Genomic DNA, 18240 nt, shown 5'->3' with positions numbered 1-18240 from the left:
TCTGTTTTTTTTTTGTTGTTCCAAAACACACAAAACAAATAAACATGTGTGTAACAAAACATGTGAAATTTTTCATTTTCTATAGCAATTTCAAGGGTGCCAACACTTTCGGTCATGACTGTATTCCTGTTATTGTAGCAGCATTAAGTACAAGCCTTACAGCTGTATCAAATATAATGATGTGTCCTTCCACTCATTTCTCAGTCAGTCTATATTTTATGTTTTGATATGTGACCATAGATGAGTTGTGATATGAACTGCAGCCTGTCAAGTCTTTTACTAGCTTGTTTTAATTGAAGTCCTTAAGAAAATAAAAAAGTAATAATGGTCTTTAGGAATCAGCCCTGGGGGCAGAACCAAACTAGTCGTTATGAAAGGTAACACTTTTATTAGAAAGCTAGGTGAGAATGCATATTTTTTCATGTACAAGGCTGGCACAAAGAATTTTGGTAGGCAATTTAGGACAATGGTATCCCTACACACCCGCCACCACAGGCAAGGGAATGAGTCACAGAGTAAGATAATAGGACCTCTAATGCACCCCCCACCAATATGGGTCAGATAACAAGATCTGATGACCACTTCCACTAGAATTGTTTACTTTTTCACCTAAAAATATCAGCAAATGTATAAAATAAGTGCTATACTTTAAGGGTGTGGGCTAACAGGGAGTGCAATCTCATTTAGAAATATAATTAATTGTTTGTGAACTATTTACACAATACCAGACCCAAAAAAGCAATATTCATCCCTGACATACTATATTTTAAATGTCAGACCCCTCGCAGTCATGGAAACAAATTTAGCTTAACTATAATGGGGGCCATTTGGTTTCAATTAAGGTTTCCAGTATTTGACAGATGCTCTAATCGAAACTAAACAGACTTCATTATAGATAAAAGAATATTTCTAGTGAGTTTGCATTTGTCATGGGACAAATACAACTTGTCTCAAAATTGATGGTGTTTCTTCTGTAGTATTCCTGTACTGTGTTGTGAAGTAACCACTGAGTCCACTAGGGGGCACTGTGTGGATGTCTCAAGAGAAAGGATGAATGGCAGACTACGGAATGGCCGTTATGTATCCCAAAGTGGGTGGCTTTGGGATGGAGACTTATGTGTTGTTCAGCAATGATATTGCTGAGGTGTTGTTTCAATGTGTAAGGGAGAAGTCTCCAGGTAATTAGAGAGATGGGCAGGCCTGGTTACCTACAAACCCACCCAGGGGGTGTGTTTAAAGCACTGTTGGAAAGAGTGTGTAAATGCTTGAAGGACCTGTGATGAGGTCAGAGTCATGTGACCTGTTGGGTGTGGCTATGAACCATATAATGTGGCCAGAGTAGGTCACAGGTGGTTAATGCTGGGACCTGGATGGTCCAGTGTGGAAGGCCCTGTCTGAGAGAGATGGGGGCATCTTCCTGACAGCAGTGAATGCTGTGTTAATGGCTGCACGTGCCTGAGAGTTCCTAGGAGGGAATGGACGTCTGCAACATGATAAAGGAACCATGAGTGACCCTGACGTGGGTGAGATAACTGAGGCTAGAAAGCCTGTGTATGCATAACCTCTATGACTACAGGGATTACAGAGCTGAGCTCTGTCAAAGGACACTATGCTGTTGTGAACTGTATATTACTTGCTTTGGTTTATGCTGCACAATAAACCGCATGGACTATACTGGTTTATGGAAAACCTGTGCTGGATCTGATTTTGTGACTGCCAAGCGAGTGATCCCCTACTTAAATGACAGCACTACCTCACAACTGATAGTGATTCTGGTGAAGTAATTATGTACTGATGGGGGTTTCTGGTGCTGTGTTGCTGTACTGGTTGTGGTTCTAGTTATGTATTCACATAGTGATGGTTGTTCTAGTATTGTTTTCATGTACTGTTGATGGCTGATTGTGATGATGTTTCTGGTGATATATTCATCACCAAAACCATCATTAATACAGTAATACAAAACCAAAATCATTTTCAGTACATACATTAAATAGAACACCAGAGCCATCAATAATGCATGATTATGGCACCAGAAGCATCACCAGTAAACAAATAGGTCACATGAACCATAATCTGTACATGAATACTTCACCAAAACCACCACCAGAAGCTTCATCAGTGAATAAGCACAGCGTATGCTCCTCAATCATCATTGTGCTGAATTCAGGCACTGTCAATTTTTTTCCAAAGTGCTCCCTCTCAAGGAGGCAAGAGGCGTTAACACCCTAGGTGGATTCTTATCCTGACTGCCACTTGTCACAGCCCTGATCATGTTAAGAGAGAAAAAATATAATAAAATACAAAATTAAAAGTTGATCTTTCAGCATTTTTCTAAGTAGCAATACAATCAATAAATAAGGTGAGAATTGCCTAACTTTGTGTTTTAGGGAGGAGTAGAAGATCACATCTCTCTCTCTGCGTATATAACTATTACCGTTTTGGAGGCCGGTCTAGCTACACAAGTAAGTCATAATGTTTCAACAATGAAAATATTTTCACTACAAGCCAAAATTTACCATATTTTTCAGACAATTACACTTATTGCACAAGAAGCTAAAGCCATAGATGTCTTATGGTCCCATTGTAGTTTAAGAAGCTGGGCCAAGGGGAAGGAAGGCTCAGTGGCTGTTACTGGAATAGCAGCTGCAATAGGGCCCCCGTGGGAATGGGAGCCTAGCTCACGTTTTTAAAACTGGGTGGAGGGAACTTGAACCCTCTTCACAGATTCTGCAATGATTCCAAATAAGTGATGGAAAAACAAACCAGGTAACATTTCCTAAAAGTCTTGGTGCGGTTTCACATAAAACAATTTGGCAGAGTTTTTTTTCACTTGTTTTGACAATTTTTGGACAAGACAAAAATAAAAAATAGTACTGACAAATGTTAGCTATCAGTCAATAGAAAATTGAAAGGGATTTCAACCACTTTTAATCTTTCCCACATATGTTATTTTTAAAAAAATTCTAATTTTCAAGTAGTTTTTATTAAAATTGCTCCACATCCTATTATCTAGTTTCAGGTGCCTCTTGTCTCACCTATTGCAAGATAGAAGGGGGACATGCCCTCCTGATAGTGAAGCTCCAAGCAGATTTGCTTGCTGCAAGAAAGCTTTTACTATGCTCACAGGATAAAACGTGTTACAATATACGACTCGGAGTTATGACATTGCGGTTTATATGGCCCTTGGAAGAAGCCATAATGGCGAAACTCTGAGTCATGCAACTGATTTTACTATAACTTTCCATGTGCCTTGTAGCAAGTTTTCAACCTGTGAGTATAATAAAAACTTTCTTAATGTAACACCCCTTTAGGGCTACCACGGTACACTGGGTGTTATGGGGGGTCTCACCTCCTTAGGGCGCTGTGCCTCCACCCGAATCTTGATTGGAGCTCTCTCTCTGGGACTGCAGAAGAACAGTTATCTTCTGCCAGGGGCTGATTTGGGGAAACCCCTGCCACAGCTCAGTACACACACTCAGGGAACAGGAGTAAAACCGTTTAACAGGTTTATTGCTATGCAGCAGAATTGAGGTGGGTTTAAAGGAATAACATACAATACAAGTAATGGTGCTCTACAAAAGTCATATACACATCACAGTCTACTTCTACTCTGACCCTGCAAATATAACGTAGCAGGTTCCCCCTCTTTTGTATTAACTCAGTCCAAATGTTGGGGCCCAGTTGCCGCGCAAATTAGAACCGTTGGTGCACTTAGATGAATATTACTGTCAATGGTCTGGGTTGTAGTGTACTCACTTTAAATAGCACTGGTAGAACCACAAGTCTCAGAAGGGCACTCACTGTGTGTCTCAAACGGTCGGAGGGTCCTCTGGAAACCAGCTGGGGGCAGCAGGATTTAGGCCTTTATGCGGTGGGAGGGCCGGCAGAACTCTCCAGGTCTTTGATGTTAATTGCCTCAAAGGTTGACAGAACCGTGCTCTCTCCAGCAGCATGGGTATCTCAGTGGGGGCCGCCACACTCTGCAGCGTAGAGGAATGCAGATCCACACCGCTCCGTCCCTCACAGCAAGCTGCCACGCTCCTTCTCCTCTGAACATTTACTTTCATTTCCTGCCCAGCTCCCTCCCCCAAGTCCCTCCTCCTCAAATCCACTCTCTCCTTCTATCCTTCCAGGCCATGTCATCTGACTGAAGCAAGGGTCCCTGGGAATTGTAGTCCACTGCCGCTCAGGGGAAAAACGGTTAATGTCTGTAGGTCCCTGTTTAACAGCAGCTGCAAAACTCTTCTTAGTGTCTGTAAGCTCCAGTATATTGGTAGCTGCTCTGACAGTTCCCTGTGCAGGTGTTACAGTAAGGTAAACTAATTTGCATGGGCTTCCCTATTGGAACGACAAGTCCATCTTCTATGTTACTTAGCAATAGGTGCTACAGGAGGCACCAAAACTAAATGGTGGATGTGGTGGAGATTAAAGGTGAACTGTTTGCTAGATATCTATGGATAATAAATACTAAAATGAACCCCATTATCATATTATCATCGTAGGTTGTCAGGAACATTAGGCTTTTACGGATATACCAGTGTAGGTAAAAGGCAGCATGTCAGGTAAACTAATGAAGGTGGGATGGAGAAAAATTTGACATCCCCCCGACGGTGGTGTGTCAGAAAGCTCCACGGCAAACCACTTCTAAAAGCGTTTTACCACTAACATTCCTTTAATTCCTTTACTTTTTAATTTCATCTTAGGATCCCTTACTGAGCAATGCTCTCTCCTGTCTGATGAAGGCCTCTATGAATGTCAGCAACGTATACACCCAGGCTCTGCTGGCCTATGCCTTCACATTGTCTGGAGAGATTGAACTCAGGAAAACTATAATGGACAAATTGGATGAAAAAGCCATACGGGGAGGTAAGAAAATATAAAGCTACAAGCACGCTGCTTGATATATACTATTATATACCCTATACCAGGTCTGCTCAACATATTGCATGCGGCCCATGGAGCTCTCCGCTTCCTTCTTTCTGCATTCAAACAAATTCATTTCTTCAGACATGAATACATTTGAATACTGTGATGTTGGGACTGCGGCAGAAGAGTTCCTGTCAGCTCCAGTCCAGATGAGCAGAGATAGCACGGGCAACAGTAACCGCTCCATCATGGAGTCGAAGACTGAATGACGATCATGGGGGAATATTTTGGAGAGGGTCAGTTGGAGGTATTTTGCAAAGGAGAAGTGTAGGGGGCACATTTTTCGAGAAGGTAAGTGGTGGGATATTTTGGAGGGGAGCAGTGTGTGGGAGATATTTTGCAGAGGGGCAGTTTGGGGGTATATTATGCAAAGAGGAAGTGGGGGTATATTTTGGAGAAGATTAGTGGGGGGATATTTTGTAGAGGGGCAGTGTGCATGGAATATTTTGCAGAGGGGAAGTGTGTGGGGGATTTTTTGGAGAGAGGCAGTGTGCAGTGATATTTTGGAGAAGGGTAGTGTGGGAGGATTTTTTTGTGCAGGAAGCACAGTGAGGGGCAATTGTTTATTCAGAGGCACTACATGGGAGATATTTATATTTATTGGGCAGTATAATGATACTTTTATTTTTAAGATCACCCTGTAGGGAAGTGCTGCACAAGACTAGAGAAGAGGGAAATAAATCAATATTGTCCAAATATCAAAAAATGGCACTTCCAAATGCACTCATAAACCTGAAGGACAGCTAATAAAACTATCACTGACGAAAAGAGAACCATATGCTATTAAAAATTATTTATTTATTCAAACATTAATAAAAATCCATAAAATGTTACTTGTACATATTCACAATAAATATACCCCAAAAGGGGACATCAACCACTAAAATGGTCCAAATAACCTATGGGGAACCCAAAATTCTTGCTGCACAATGGTATATCAAAGAAGAAGGGAAACATTAAACAGTCACAAAAAGGGAATAAATAATCAATGTGGGGATTGGTAGCAATTCCAGTATATAATTATTGCCCAAGACATCTCCAATATACTCCATATACACCCATATACAGTATATTATCCCTAAAACAGATCCCAATATCATTCCCACTTATTAATGTCCAGGAGATATTTTAAGGCAAGAAATACCAAGTTCCCCCTTAAATACATGTATCAAGTGCCAGCTGATTACTTACTGGAATAAAGAAGGGTAAAATGTGAGACTGTGGTTGTAATGATGAGCCCCTGCACCCCGACGCGTGTTTTGCATGCTTGCTTCTTCCACGCTGGCACTTGATACATGGATTTAAGGGGGGACTGGGTATTTCTTGCCTTATGTATTGTGTTGCAAACAAGATGGCGCACAGAACTGTATCATGTACACTACAGCTGCGGAAAAACTTCTTTTATAAAGACACATGATGACTTACATGTCAGTCACTGTCACAGAGAACTCCCTGAAAAAAGATATTTGTGACAGACTGATTATACAAGGTGAGATAAGTTGCATCTGAGTTTCGCCGCTTATATCTGTAGAACTTTTGAGTCCTGACATCAGAATTCATGTTTACACAAAAATTATTTATATTAATGTTTATTATAAATTAATAAGTAATCTTTTCTATAGTGAAAAATATGATAGTACTGCAGCATATAATCCTATTATATTCCATATATAGGATGTCTGTAAAAGACTGCTTATCTCCTCTACAGATGGACAACTGCACTGGAAGCGGAACTCCGCTCCTCCCCCTGAAGACTCATTCTGGCGCCGAGCTCCCTCAGCAGAGGTGGAGTTGACCTCCTATGTTCTCCTGGCTCTTCTGTCTGGTCCAACTCCAGATTTAGGCAGATCTTCCGAGATTGTGAGCTGGCTGAGCAAGCAGCAGAATCCGTATGGAGGTTATTCTTCTACACAGGTAAAGCAATGGAGAATTTACTGAACCTAATGGACACAACGAGCTTTAAGAATTCACCAAGGAATGCTTTTATATGCATAGAAAAAAGTGTGCAAAACACTCACCCTTGTCAAAACTGAGGCACTCCCTGTTTGGTCTCAGGACGTTTCTGGCCTCCACATAGCAATAGAAAATTGAAACTTAGTGAATGCTTGAGTCCGACATTGGGATAAAACACATTTATTAGGGCTCGCCCAAATGACCATAAATTCTCTCACCCGGGACAATCAAATCAACTACTTTAATGACACTCCGAGTAAGATCGGAGTATCAGCTTAGTGTGATCCTATTTTATCAGATGAGAGAATCATAGCACACTGTCAGGAGACAATGGAGAACAAGATTTCTCCATCTTCTCCATTTTGCGAGACTGTGTTAATTGGACTGCACTCAGATGGCCTCCGGGTGCAGTATGATGATTTCCGAGCACCCATAAACTTGAATGGCTGAGTGCGGTCTGATTTTTGCAGCAAATAGCAGCATGCTGCAATTTTTAAAAAAAAATGTTTCATGTTGATTCTATGAGAAAAAAAATGCTGTTCAGCACTGCCCCATTGAATAACATTTGCCCGAGTGCTTTCTGATAAAACATGGAGGCTCCAGGAAAAAGTGACGTAAAAAAATTGCATCCATGGTATTCTGTGGCCAGTTTGCAAGTCTCCTGTGCTGCACAGTATATCATAGATGTCATTTTTTTATGTCATTTTTTTCCTGGAGTTTCCTGAGGAAGCATATGTTGGTGGGGAAACGTGTCGAGACTATATACAGCAGGAGATGCAGATAAGTGCATTTTAAAACTAAGATGTCTTGCTGTTCGCTTATGCCCTTTTATCCTGGTTGGCCAATTTGATGTGAGCCATACATTTCAAAGCCCTTATCTATTTGTTGCTCTGGTTTGAGCTATCATGTTTTTTCCGCATCATCAGTTTTGAACAGTATCAAATAAATTTGGTAAATAATCGGTCAGCTGTCAGTAAGACTGTTTTCACACTAGCTTTTTTTTGCGCTGCATGCGCATACATGCACATGCGCCCCTATGTTTACCATGGGTGCGCTTTGTCTAGCGTTTGTATGCGTTTTTGTGCGCATGTGTTTTTTTTGCAGTGTGCGCCTATGCTCGCCGGACGCACCCTGTTGCATTTTCTGTGCGCCCAACCTGTGTAAAAAAAATGCATGCGCACAAATGCGCATGGAATGTGCAAAAAAAGCACATTACAGTCCATGGGAGCGCTGACGTGCGCATGGACATGCACAAGTCAGCATTTAAAAACATGCGTTTTAAGAGTAAAACTGATTAAAACGCATGCGCAATAAATAAGCAAATGCATGCAAAATGCTTGATGCGTTTTTTGTATGCGTTTGGACTACGCACGCAGCGCAGCGCAAAAAAAACGCTAGTGTCAAAGTAGCCTAAGCGACGACACCGTTTGCGCTCATTGTAGTGTGCCAACCTCCGCCGTTAGGAAGGGCTGCACTCTAGGGACATATAGGGAGAGATATAATGTATTACATAATTGGGGCATAATCTGTTTACCTATTTTTCTGCGGCAATGTCTATTACATTTATCTCATGAAATATTGTGATATAAAGATTTTAAGTGAGCTATTAAAAACTACATTTTAGTGAGTATTATTTGTAAGCCTTTGGTTATTACCCTCACAATTTTGTGAGCTTGAAGTTAGTCACGAAGTCAAGAAATGCTTTAACGGTTTAAGCTAAAATTCTTTGATTTTGGTAATTTTTTTCTAATCTATGACCAGCTGTATCTGATATCAGTTATCTACATGTACTCTGCTGCCCGACTAACCCACCTGTCTCCCCGCTATTCCCCAGCCTCCCCCCTACGCCAGGCCCTTCACTGGCTTCCTATTGCCCAGAGGCTCCAGTGCAAAACCCTAACCATGACATACAAAGCCATCCACAACCCGTCACCTCCATACATCTGTGACATGGTTTCCTGGTACCTACCCACATGCAACCTTCGATCCTCTCAAGAAGATCTCCTTCTCTACTCCCCCCTTATCTCTTCTTCCCACAACCGCATACAAGACTTCTCCTGTGCTTCCCCCATACTCTGGAACTCTCTGCCGCAACACATCAGACTCTCACCAACAACGAAAACCTTCAAGAAGAAGACCTGAAGACCTACCTCTTCTGACAAGCCTACAACCTGCAGTGATCCTCAGTCTACTGAACCACCGCACAACCAGCTCTACCCTCTCCTACTGTATTCTCACCCATCCCGGTAGACTGTGAGCCCTCGCGGGCAGGGCCCTCTCTCCTTCTGTACTTGTTTTATTGTACTTATCTATATTTCCCCTTTTCACATGTAAAGCACCATGGAATAAATGGCGCTATATAAATGCATAATAATAAGAAGAATAATTATAATGTAATAAAGTAACACTGTAAAACTATAAGTTGGACTCTGAAAAGAAAATGGCTCACAAAACCGACTTGATTTTCCTATGAACAAAACTTGATTTGTGTAATCATCAAATTAATTTGTGCATGTAAAGCTTCAAGATGACCTAGTAAAGATGGGGTGAACCTTCAAGATGTGGTTTTATTTCCTAGATGACCTAGTAAAGGTGATGCCACCACCACCATCAGGGTCTCTTATATTTCTTTTCTAGTTACTTTTTAAGACATTGAGGATGGTAAAGGACCTTATCCCATGTATTATACTTTCTGTCATGTGTCTATGATGTATCAGTAGTTTGATTAAATGTCGGATGCATTTAGTACATACTTCCTTTGCACCTATTGTAAATTTACAACTTTTACCTTTTGAAGGACACGGTGGTGGCTCTTCAGGCTCTTGCCAAGTATTCAGAGATTACATTTTCTAACAAAGGAGATGTGACGGTGGCGGTCAGTTCCAAGTCTGGATTCCTTGAGCAGTTCCAAGTGGACAAGAATAACCGACTCCTACTCCAAAGAGCCTCATTATCTAAAGTCCCCGAAGATTACACTGCTACAATAACAGGAAGCGGTTGTGTTTTTGTACAGGTGAGGAGAAAAATAGCTAACATTCTGATCTATTTACTCAACCAATTGGGAGAGTCTACATGTCAGTGGCTGCTTTTGGACAAGTCAGTTTGGGTTGTCCTCATGGAGTACTCTTCCTAATAATCTAGGTTTTGTGCCCTTATGAACCTGAGTCTCTAATGTCAGTCTTAAGGGGCTATACATAACGGTGGTTATGCACCAGAAACACTGTAATAAGTCACAAACAATATTTTTGCGAAACGCAAAAGTTCCGCAAAAATATTGTGATTTCTTTTTTGTGCTTACATGCTAGTCCCAGCCAGCAATGCTGATATGTGAGAAACATAGGCGGGACGGGGTATGGTCACGCCCACCAGTCAAATTCATCATATGTTACCCCATTAAAGTGACGTAACTTACTCAAGAAATGTACGCCAGTACCTGTGCGGCGTACACTGTGAGGCGGCGTACACTGTTTAACAGACACACCCGATTCACTAAGCAATACATGACGCTCAGTGAATCAGGGGACTGTACTCCAGAGAGCACTTCATTAAGACTGGCATGTGCTACGCCGGTCCTAATGAATTGCCCCCTATGAATATTAAACTTTGAGTAAAGCTCGAGAAATACCAGCTTATTTTCTAGTGTGAGGAAGTGTAGTGATGTAGGGAGTCAGTAAAAATCTTTTCTTGGTTTAGATTAGGAAACACTCCTGATTCAATAAGAGGTGCACTGCACACCGCTTAATGCATTAGAAGGGTCTGAAAATCGATATGTGTCTCGATGTGTGCTTCACCACTATTCACGCTCTAATCAGTGACATTGGTTATGATTTACAGTGTAAGTAACTCTGACTCTCATCGACACGCATCCATCCGACCCCAGCTCTGCCAGCTTTGTGAGAGGTGGGCAAAAATTGCCAAAGACCACCGACTGTTACAAAATTTGAGTGCAGCCTTGCATTACGTAAAAATGTTGTTGCTTAACAAAGCTTACACAAGAATGCTAGTATAAAAGCTTTCATGAATTGGGCCTTATGATTCCATATATCGCTCTGCTCATGTTGAAAATGAAATGAGTGCATCTGCCCCTTGTATTAAGTGGTTAATGGTGGTGTCAGGAGGACCAAGACACCCACTAATCAAGACTAGGAAGTAGTGATGAGCAAGTATTTTGGGCATGCTCGCAGATTTATTTTGTGTTGCAGCAGCTGCATGAATTGCAGCTGCTAGACAGCGTGAATACATGTGGGGATTGCCTGTTTGTTAGGAAATCTCCATATGTATCTATGCTGTTTAGCAGCCGCAAATCATGCAGCTCTGGGGACTCTAAAATAATCTCGGAGAACACCCGATCATGCTCGGAAAACTCGAGTAACGAGCATACTCGCTCATCACTACTAGGAAACATTGGTTTAAAAAGTCATCTCACAAACATCTAGGGAACTCTACTATTAAGCCAAGAATAGTATTTTATACACAGATAGGTTCAGAAAGATTAGGACAATGACAAAATCTTCATGATTTGGGCTCTGTATGCCATTAATTTGGATTTACAATGAAACAACTAAGATGCAATTGAAGTGAAGACTTCCAGGTTTAATTATTGCAACCATTTTTGTACAAAGCCTCCTCATTTCAGAAGCTCAAAAGTAATTGGACAAATTAATTTTCCAAGGTATTAATAATGAATATTTTATTTATGGTAGAGAATCCTTTGCTGGCAATGACTGCCTGATGTCTGGAAGCCATGGAGGTCACTAGTGATGAGTGCGTATGCTCGTTACTCGAGTTTTCAAATGCTTGTGTGTTCTCCGAGTATTTTGGGCATGCTCAGAGATTTAGTTTGTGTTGCCGCAGCTGCATGATTTGCAGCTGCTAGACAGCCTTAATACGTGTGGGGATTTTCCGGAAAAACAGGCAAACCCAACATGTATACAGGCTGTCTAGCAGCCGCAAATCATGCAGCTGCAGCGACGCAAACTAAATCTCCGAACACGCCCAAAATACTGGGGGAACACCCGAGCATACTGGGAAAACTCAAGTAACAAGCATACTCGCTCATCACTAGAGGTACCAAATGCTGGGTTTCCTCCTTTGTAATGCTTTGCCAGGTCTCTACTGCAGCTGACTTCAGTTGTTGCTTGTTTGTGTGCCTTTCTGCCTTAAGTTTTGTCTTAGGTATGTGAAATGCTGCTCGATGGGGTTGAGATCTGGTGTTTCACTTGGGCATTGCAGAATATTCTACTTCTTTGCTTCAAAAAACTCATGGGTTACATTTGCAGTATGTTTTGGGTCACTGTTCATCTGTTCTGTGATGCCTCATCCAATAAACCTTGCTGCATTTGTTTGAATCTGAGCAAAAAGTATCGCCATGTGCATTTCAGAATTCATTCAGCTGCCTTCTGTCTTCAGTCACATCATTAATAAACATTAATGGCCCAGTTCCATTTGAAGCCAACGGATGCCCATGCCATTTTACTGGCTCCACATGTTTTACAAAGAATTTGGTATGCTTTGGATCAGGAGCTGTTCAAAGCCTTCTCCATACATTCTTGTTTCCATCATTCTGGTACAGTTTGATCTGAGTTTCATCTGTCCAAAGAATGCTTTTCCAGACCGGGACAGACTTCTTTAGATGTTTTATGGCAAAATTTAATCCAGCCTTTCTATTTTTAACCCCTTACCAACCGCTGATAAGCCTGTTAACAGCGGCAGCTAAGGGTACTTAAACCACATTGCCACTTTTTAAAGGCGATGATGAATAAGGGCATAGCACCCTCCAGAGAATTTCTCTGGGGTCTTGGCTTCTGGGGATAGCTGAGACCCCAGTGAACATGACTGGGGTCGGTTTTTACCGACTCCTGTGTTGCGATCGCCATTATTATAATGACTACTGCAAAAAAAGTCAGATTTTCCACTTAATTACTCTCTCCTCTGATGTGATCGCACATCACAAGAGAGAGAAATAGGGTCCCCGATCACTCTACTCGGTACCTCTGGCATCCCTGCATGCCCCCGTGAAGTCCCTTGGGCCGCCGGCGTCTTCTTCTGGGAGAAAATGGCGGGCGCATGCGCAGTGCGCCCGCTGAGTTCTGCCGGCTGGCACCCAGCACCGATAGGAAATTTTTCACTATTGGTTCATTTTCATCACTGTGATAGACCCTATCACAGTGATCAAAATAAAAAAAATAGTAAATCAAACCCCCGTTAGGTAAAAATAAAATAAAAAAAAAGTATTTATTTCCATTTTCCATTATGGTTAGAGTTGGGCCAAAGTGAGTTGGGCCAAAGTGAGTTGGGCTAAAGTGAGTTGGGCTAAATTGGGTTGGGCTAAAGTTAGGGTTAGGGTTGGGCTAAAGTTAGGGTTAGGGTTGGGCTAAAATGAGTTGGGATAAAGTGAGTTGGGTTAAAGTGAGTTGGGCTAAAGTTAGGGTTAGGGTTGGGCTAGGATTAGGGTTGTGGTTATAGTTGGGATTACGGTTAGGGTTGTAGTTAGTGTTAGGGTATGTTTCCATGGGGCATATTGGCAGCACTTTGGATGAAGCTCCACCCAAAGCGCTGCTCCCTTTTGTACGCGTGGTGATTTCGCATGTGTTCATTGAACACTTGTGGAATTACCGCATTCTATACATAGAATGGTGCTATTTATCTTGCGGAGACGCTTAGTCTCCGCAAGATAAATAGACATACTGCGGTCTTTAAAGACATGCCGCATGTGCGTATATGCGGGTGTGCCACCTGCATGTTTGACCACATAGTGGAGCTGTTATTTCATAAAATCCCCTCCACTATGCTGTAACATCTAGAAGCTGCAGCTTCGACGCTGTGGCTGTACACAGTGTCAAATCTGCAGCGTTTACTGACCATGGAAACATACCCTTATGGTTAGGGTTGGGATTAGGGTTCGGGGTGTGTTGGGGTTAGAGTTGTGGTTAGGGTTATGGTTGGGATTAGAGTTAGGGGTGTGTTTAGGTTATGGTTGGAGTTAAAATTGGGGGTTCCACTGTTTAGGTACAACAGGGGGTCTCCAAATGCGACAAGGCGCCACCATTGATCCCAACCAATTATGCATTCAAAAGGTCAAACGATGCTCCCTCCCTTCTGAGCCCTGCACCCCAACAGTGGCTTTCCCCCACATATGGGGTATCTGCATACTCAGGAGAAATTGCACAACAAATTTTGTTATCCATTTTCTCCTGATACCCTTGTGAAAATGAAAAAATGGGATCCAAAGTAAATTTTTTTGTGAAAAAGTAAAATGTTAATTTTTTCCTTCCACATTGCTTTTGTTCTCGTGAAGCACCTGAAGGGTTCATAAACTTCTTGAATGTGGTTTTGTACCCCTTGAGAAGTGCAGTTTTTAGAATAGTGTCATTTTGGGTATTTTCTGTTATATTGACCCCCCAAACTCACTTCAAATGTGAGGTGGTTCATAAAAAAAGGTTTTGTCAATTTTCTTGGAAAAATGAGAAATCGTTGGTTAACATTTAATCCTAATAACGCCCTAACTAAAAAAAAAATATGTTTACAAAATTGTGATGATGTAAAGTAGACATGTGGGAAATGTTAATTATCAACTATTTTGTGTGACACCACTCTCTGATTTAAGGGCACAAAAACTAAAAGTTTGAAAATTAAAAAAATTTCAAAATGTTTGCTAAATTTCCATTTTTTACATAAATAAACACATGTCATATTGAACAAATTTTACCAGTAACATGAAGTACAATATGTCATGAAAAAACATTCTCAGAATCACCGGGATCCTTTGAAGTGTTCCAGAGCTATAACCTCATAAAGTGATGGTGGTCAGAATTGTAAAAATTGGCGTGGTCATTAAGTATCAAATTGGCTCTGTCACTAAGGGGTTAAAGAAGTTGTCCACTGCTAGGATAACCCTTTCTCAATCTGTAAGTTTGCCCTCGTTAATAAAGAAAAAACACATATACTCACCTCCCATCGTTACAGCAGTGTCAGCACTTTGCGTAACTGGGCTCACATGAGGTTGCTATGTCACGTGAGCCTTGGTTTCCAATATATAGAACCCCCAATGTCACTTCAAACCTGGATAGGTCCCTTAAAATACAGTAAACTTTGTAAATCTCCTTGAAAAAATAAAAAATTACTGCCACATTTTTAAACCTCCTAAAATGCTAACAAAATAAACGAGCATTTTACAAATGGTGCTGATGTAAAGCTGACATGTGGGAAATGTTATTTATTTGTTTTTCTGTGGTATGACAATCTGAATTAAAGTAATAATCATTCAAAGTTTGAAAATTGCAATAGTTTTACATTTCTGTCAAATTTCTGATTTTTTTTACAGGGAAGATGTATATCTTTGTACCGTGTTAGCCAGTAGATAGAAAAATATTCAGGATTGAGAGTCCTCAGTAGTTGATACCTTTTAATGGCTAACTGAAAAGATGGTAACACATTGCAAGCTTTCAAGACTACTCAGGTCTCTTCATCAGGCTAGACTAATACAAAATCTGAAGAGTCACATATTTATGCACAATACAGCCTAGAAAAAATGCAATAGATAAGACAAGTGACGTGAAGCAGAACTATCAATATGGGAGAGGGAGAAACATAAATATAAACATTGGACCAGTTCATAGATAAGGAGTCCGGATGTTTTATGGTCCTCTGATTGGGGTCTAGTTCTGTGTTGTGATGCCCCCACACGGTTTTAAAAGGAAATTCCTTAATTGATGTAAAAAGACATAAATCCATGCGACACATTCATTCCAGCACTGAGAGTGTCAAAGTTCGTCATAAATTTGTACTCCCAAACTCGTCTCTCTCTCTGAGAATTGAAGTTACCTTTCAATACCAGTAATTTCATATCCACGCTGCTGTGATCAGGGATACAGAAATGTTTTGCCACAGGTAGATCCATTCTTTTTTCTCTTATTGTGTGACGATGAGCATTCATCCTTGTTCTAAGCTTTTGCCCTGTCTCCCCCACATACATACCCCCAGTTGGACATTTAGTACAAATAATTAACTGGTGAAGCATACATCCAGCTACATTCAGGACACAACTGACCTATTGAATAAACTAGCAGCAATAGGTCCTCTACCAGAAGGAACCATCCTGGCCACCATGGATGTGGAATCTTTGTACTCTAATATCCCACACCAAGATGGTTTAAATGCCTGCAAATTCTTCATGGAAAACACAGGGACTGATGCTGATGCTGTGGTGAAACTTATAAAATTCATCCTCACCCACAATTACTTTGAATTTGACAACAGGATCTATCTACAGGAGACTGGCACAGCTATGGGAAGTAAAATGGCTCCACAGTATGCAAATCTTTTCATGGCAAAGCTTGAAAGCGACTTTTTGTCCTCATGCCCCATCAGGCCCCTGGCCTACTACCGCTTCATTGATGATATTTTAATCATCTGGACGGAGTCTGAGCAACAGCTAAAGACGTTCCACGAACAGTTTAATCAATTTCATCCCACCATCAATTTAACACTCAACTACTCCAGTACTGAGATTAATTTTTTGGACACCATCATTAAGCTAAAAAACAATGAAATAGAGACATCCCTGTATCAGAAGCCAATCGACCGTCCAACATACCTTAAATGGGACAGTTTCCATCCAAAACACATAAAGAACTCTATTATCTATAGCCAAGCCATCAGATACAATCGTATATGTTCCAACCCCATGGACAGAGACAAACACCTTGGTTGCCTCAAAAAGACCTTTTTGAATCAAGGTTACCATCCAAGAACAATTGAAAACCAAATTACAAGAGCCACCAGATTGTCAAGGAATCACCTGCTAAATTACAAAGCTAAAGAAGAAAATAACCGAGTGCCTCTAGTAGTCACCTACAACCCAAATCTGGAGGTGCTAAGGGGAGCTGCACGGAAATTACAACCTTTACTACAAAAAGATGCCCGATTGAAATCCATTTTTCCAGACCCCCCACTGCTGTGTTTTAGGCAGCCCCCAAATTTAAGAAGCATCATTGTCAGAAGCTCCCTGTCCTCTACAACAACTGCAGGAACCTTTCCTTGCAACCAGAAAAAATTTAAAACCTGTCCATTTATAATGACCACGGACAAGATAAAGATCCCCAACTCACATCAGGACTACAAGATCGCAGGTACTTTCAGCTGCATTACATCTAATGTGGTGTACTTAATTATTTGTACTAAATGTCCAACTGGGGGTATGTATGTGGGGGAGACAGGGCAAAAGCTTAGAACAAGGATGAATGCTCATCGTTACACAATAAGAGAAAAAAGAATGGATCTACCTGTGGCAAAACATTTCTGTATCCCTGATCACAGCAGCGTGGATATGAAATTACTGGTATTGAAAGGTAACTTCAATTCTCAGAGAGAGAGACGAGTTTGGGAGTACAAATTTATGACGAACTTTGACACTCTCAGTGCTGGAATGAATGTGTCGCATGGATTTATGTCTTTTTACATCAATTAAGGAATTTCCTTTTAAAACCGTGTGGGGGCATCACAACACAGAACTAGACCCCAATCAGAGGACCATAAAACATCCGGACTCCTTATCTATGAACTGGTCCAATGTTTATATTTATGTTTCTCCCTCTCCCATATTGATAGTTCTGCTTCACGTCACTTGTCTTATCTATTGCATTTTTTCTAGGCTGTATTGTGCATAAATATGTGACTCTTCAGATTTTGTATTAGTCTAGCCTGATGAAGAGACCTGAGTAGTCTCGAAAGCTTGCAATGTGTTACCATCTTTTCAGTTAGCCATTAAAAGGTATCAACTACTGAGGACTCTCAATCCTGAATATGATTTTTTTTATAAATAAACATAAAACCTATCGACCTAAATTTACCATTATCACAGATTATAATGTGCCAATCTCAGAATCGGTGGGATCTGTTGAACCGTTCCAGAGTTATTACTTCATAAAATGACACTGGTCAGAATTGTAAAATTTGGCTCGGTCACTAAGGGGTAAACATTCAGGGTGAGAAGGACAACCCCTGTAAGGCTAACTAGTCGTTTTTAACTTGTGGTTAACCCTCTGTATTTGCTCTCATGAAGTCTTCTGTTTTTGGTAGACTTAGATACTGAAACAACTACTTCTTAGAGTGTGTTCTTCACTTGAAGAGGTTTTTCTTTTCCATGAAAAGGATTCTGTTATCATCCAGCACTGTTGTCTTCTTTGTACGTTAAAGGGCCCATTACACATAGCGATTTCGCTAGCAATATCGCTGTAACGTCACTGGTTTTGTGACGCAGCAGCGATATTGTTAGCGATATCGCTACATATGAAACTTACCTCTGACCGGCTCCCCCGCTGGTTATCGCTGATCACGTGAGAACGTCCTGGGCCGTTTCTC

The 18240-nt window shown here is 41.1% G+C and overlaps 1 protein-coding gene across 2 annotated transcripts in view; it reads left to right on the top strand.

Moving 5' to 3' along the window:
* LOC141049744 (alpha-2-macroglobulin-like) overlaps window positions 1-18240 on the top strand; it is a 262253-nt gene that overhangs the window by 201605 nt on the left and 42408 nt on the right. For both annotated transcript variants that reach the window (XM_073546471.1, XM_073546470.1), the window contains exons 27-30: window positions 2388-2462; window positions 4704-4866; window positions 6635-6840; window positions 9677-9892. In XM_073546471.1, coding sequence (XP_073402572.1) covers window positions 2388-2462; window positions 4704-4866; window positions 6635-6840; window positions 9677-9892 — 660 coding nt within the window. The remainder of the gene's footprint in view (window positions 1-2387; window positions 2463-4703; window positions 4867-6634; window positions 6841-9676; window positions 9893-18240) is intronic.

Source organism: Dendrobates tinctorius, unplaced genomic scaffold, assembly GCF_039654945.1.
Source record: "Dendrobates tinctorius isolate UK_male_01 unplaced genomic scaffold, ASM3965494v1 ptg000147l, whole genome shotgun sequence".
Classification (NCBI taxonomy): domain Eukaryota; kingdom Metazoa; phylum Chordata; class Amphibia; order Anura; family Dendrobatidae; genus Dendrobates; species Dendrobates tinctorius.
Note: the sequence above shows the minus strand (reverse complement) of the source record. Positions and strands in the feature narration are given on the sequence as shown.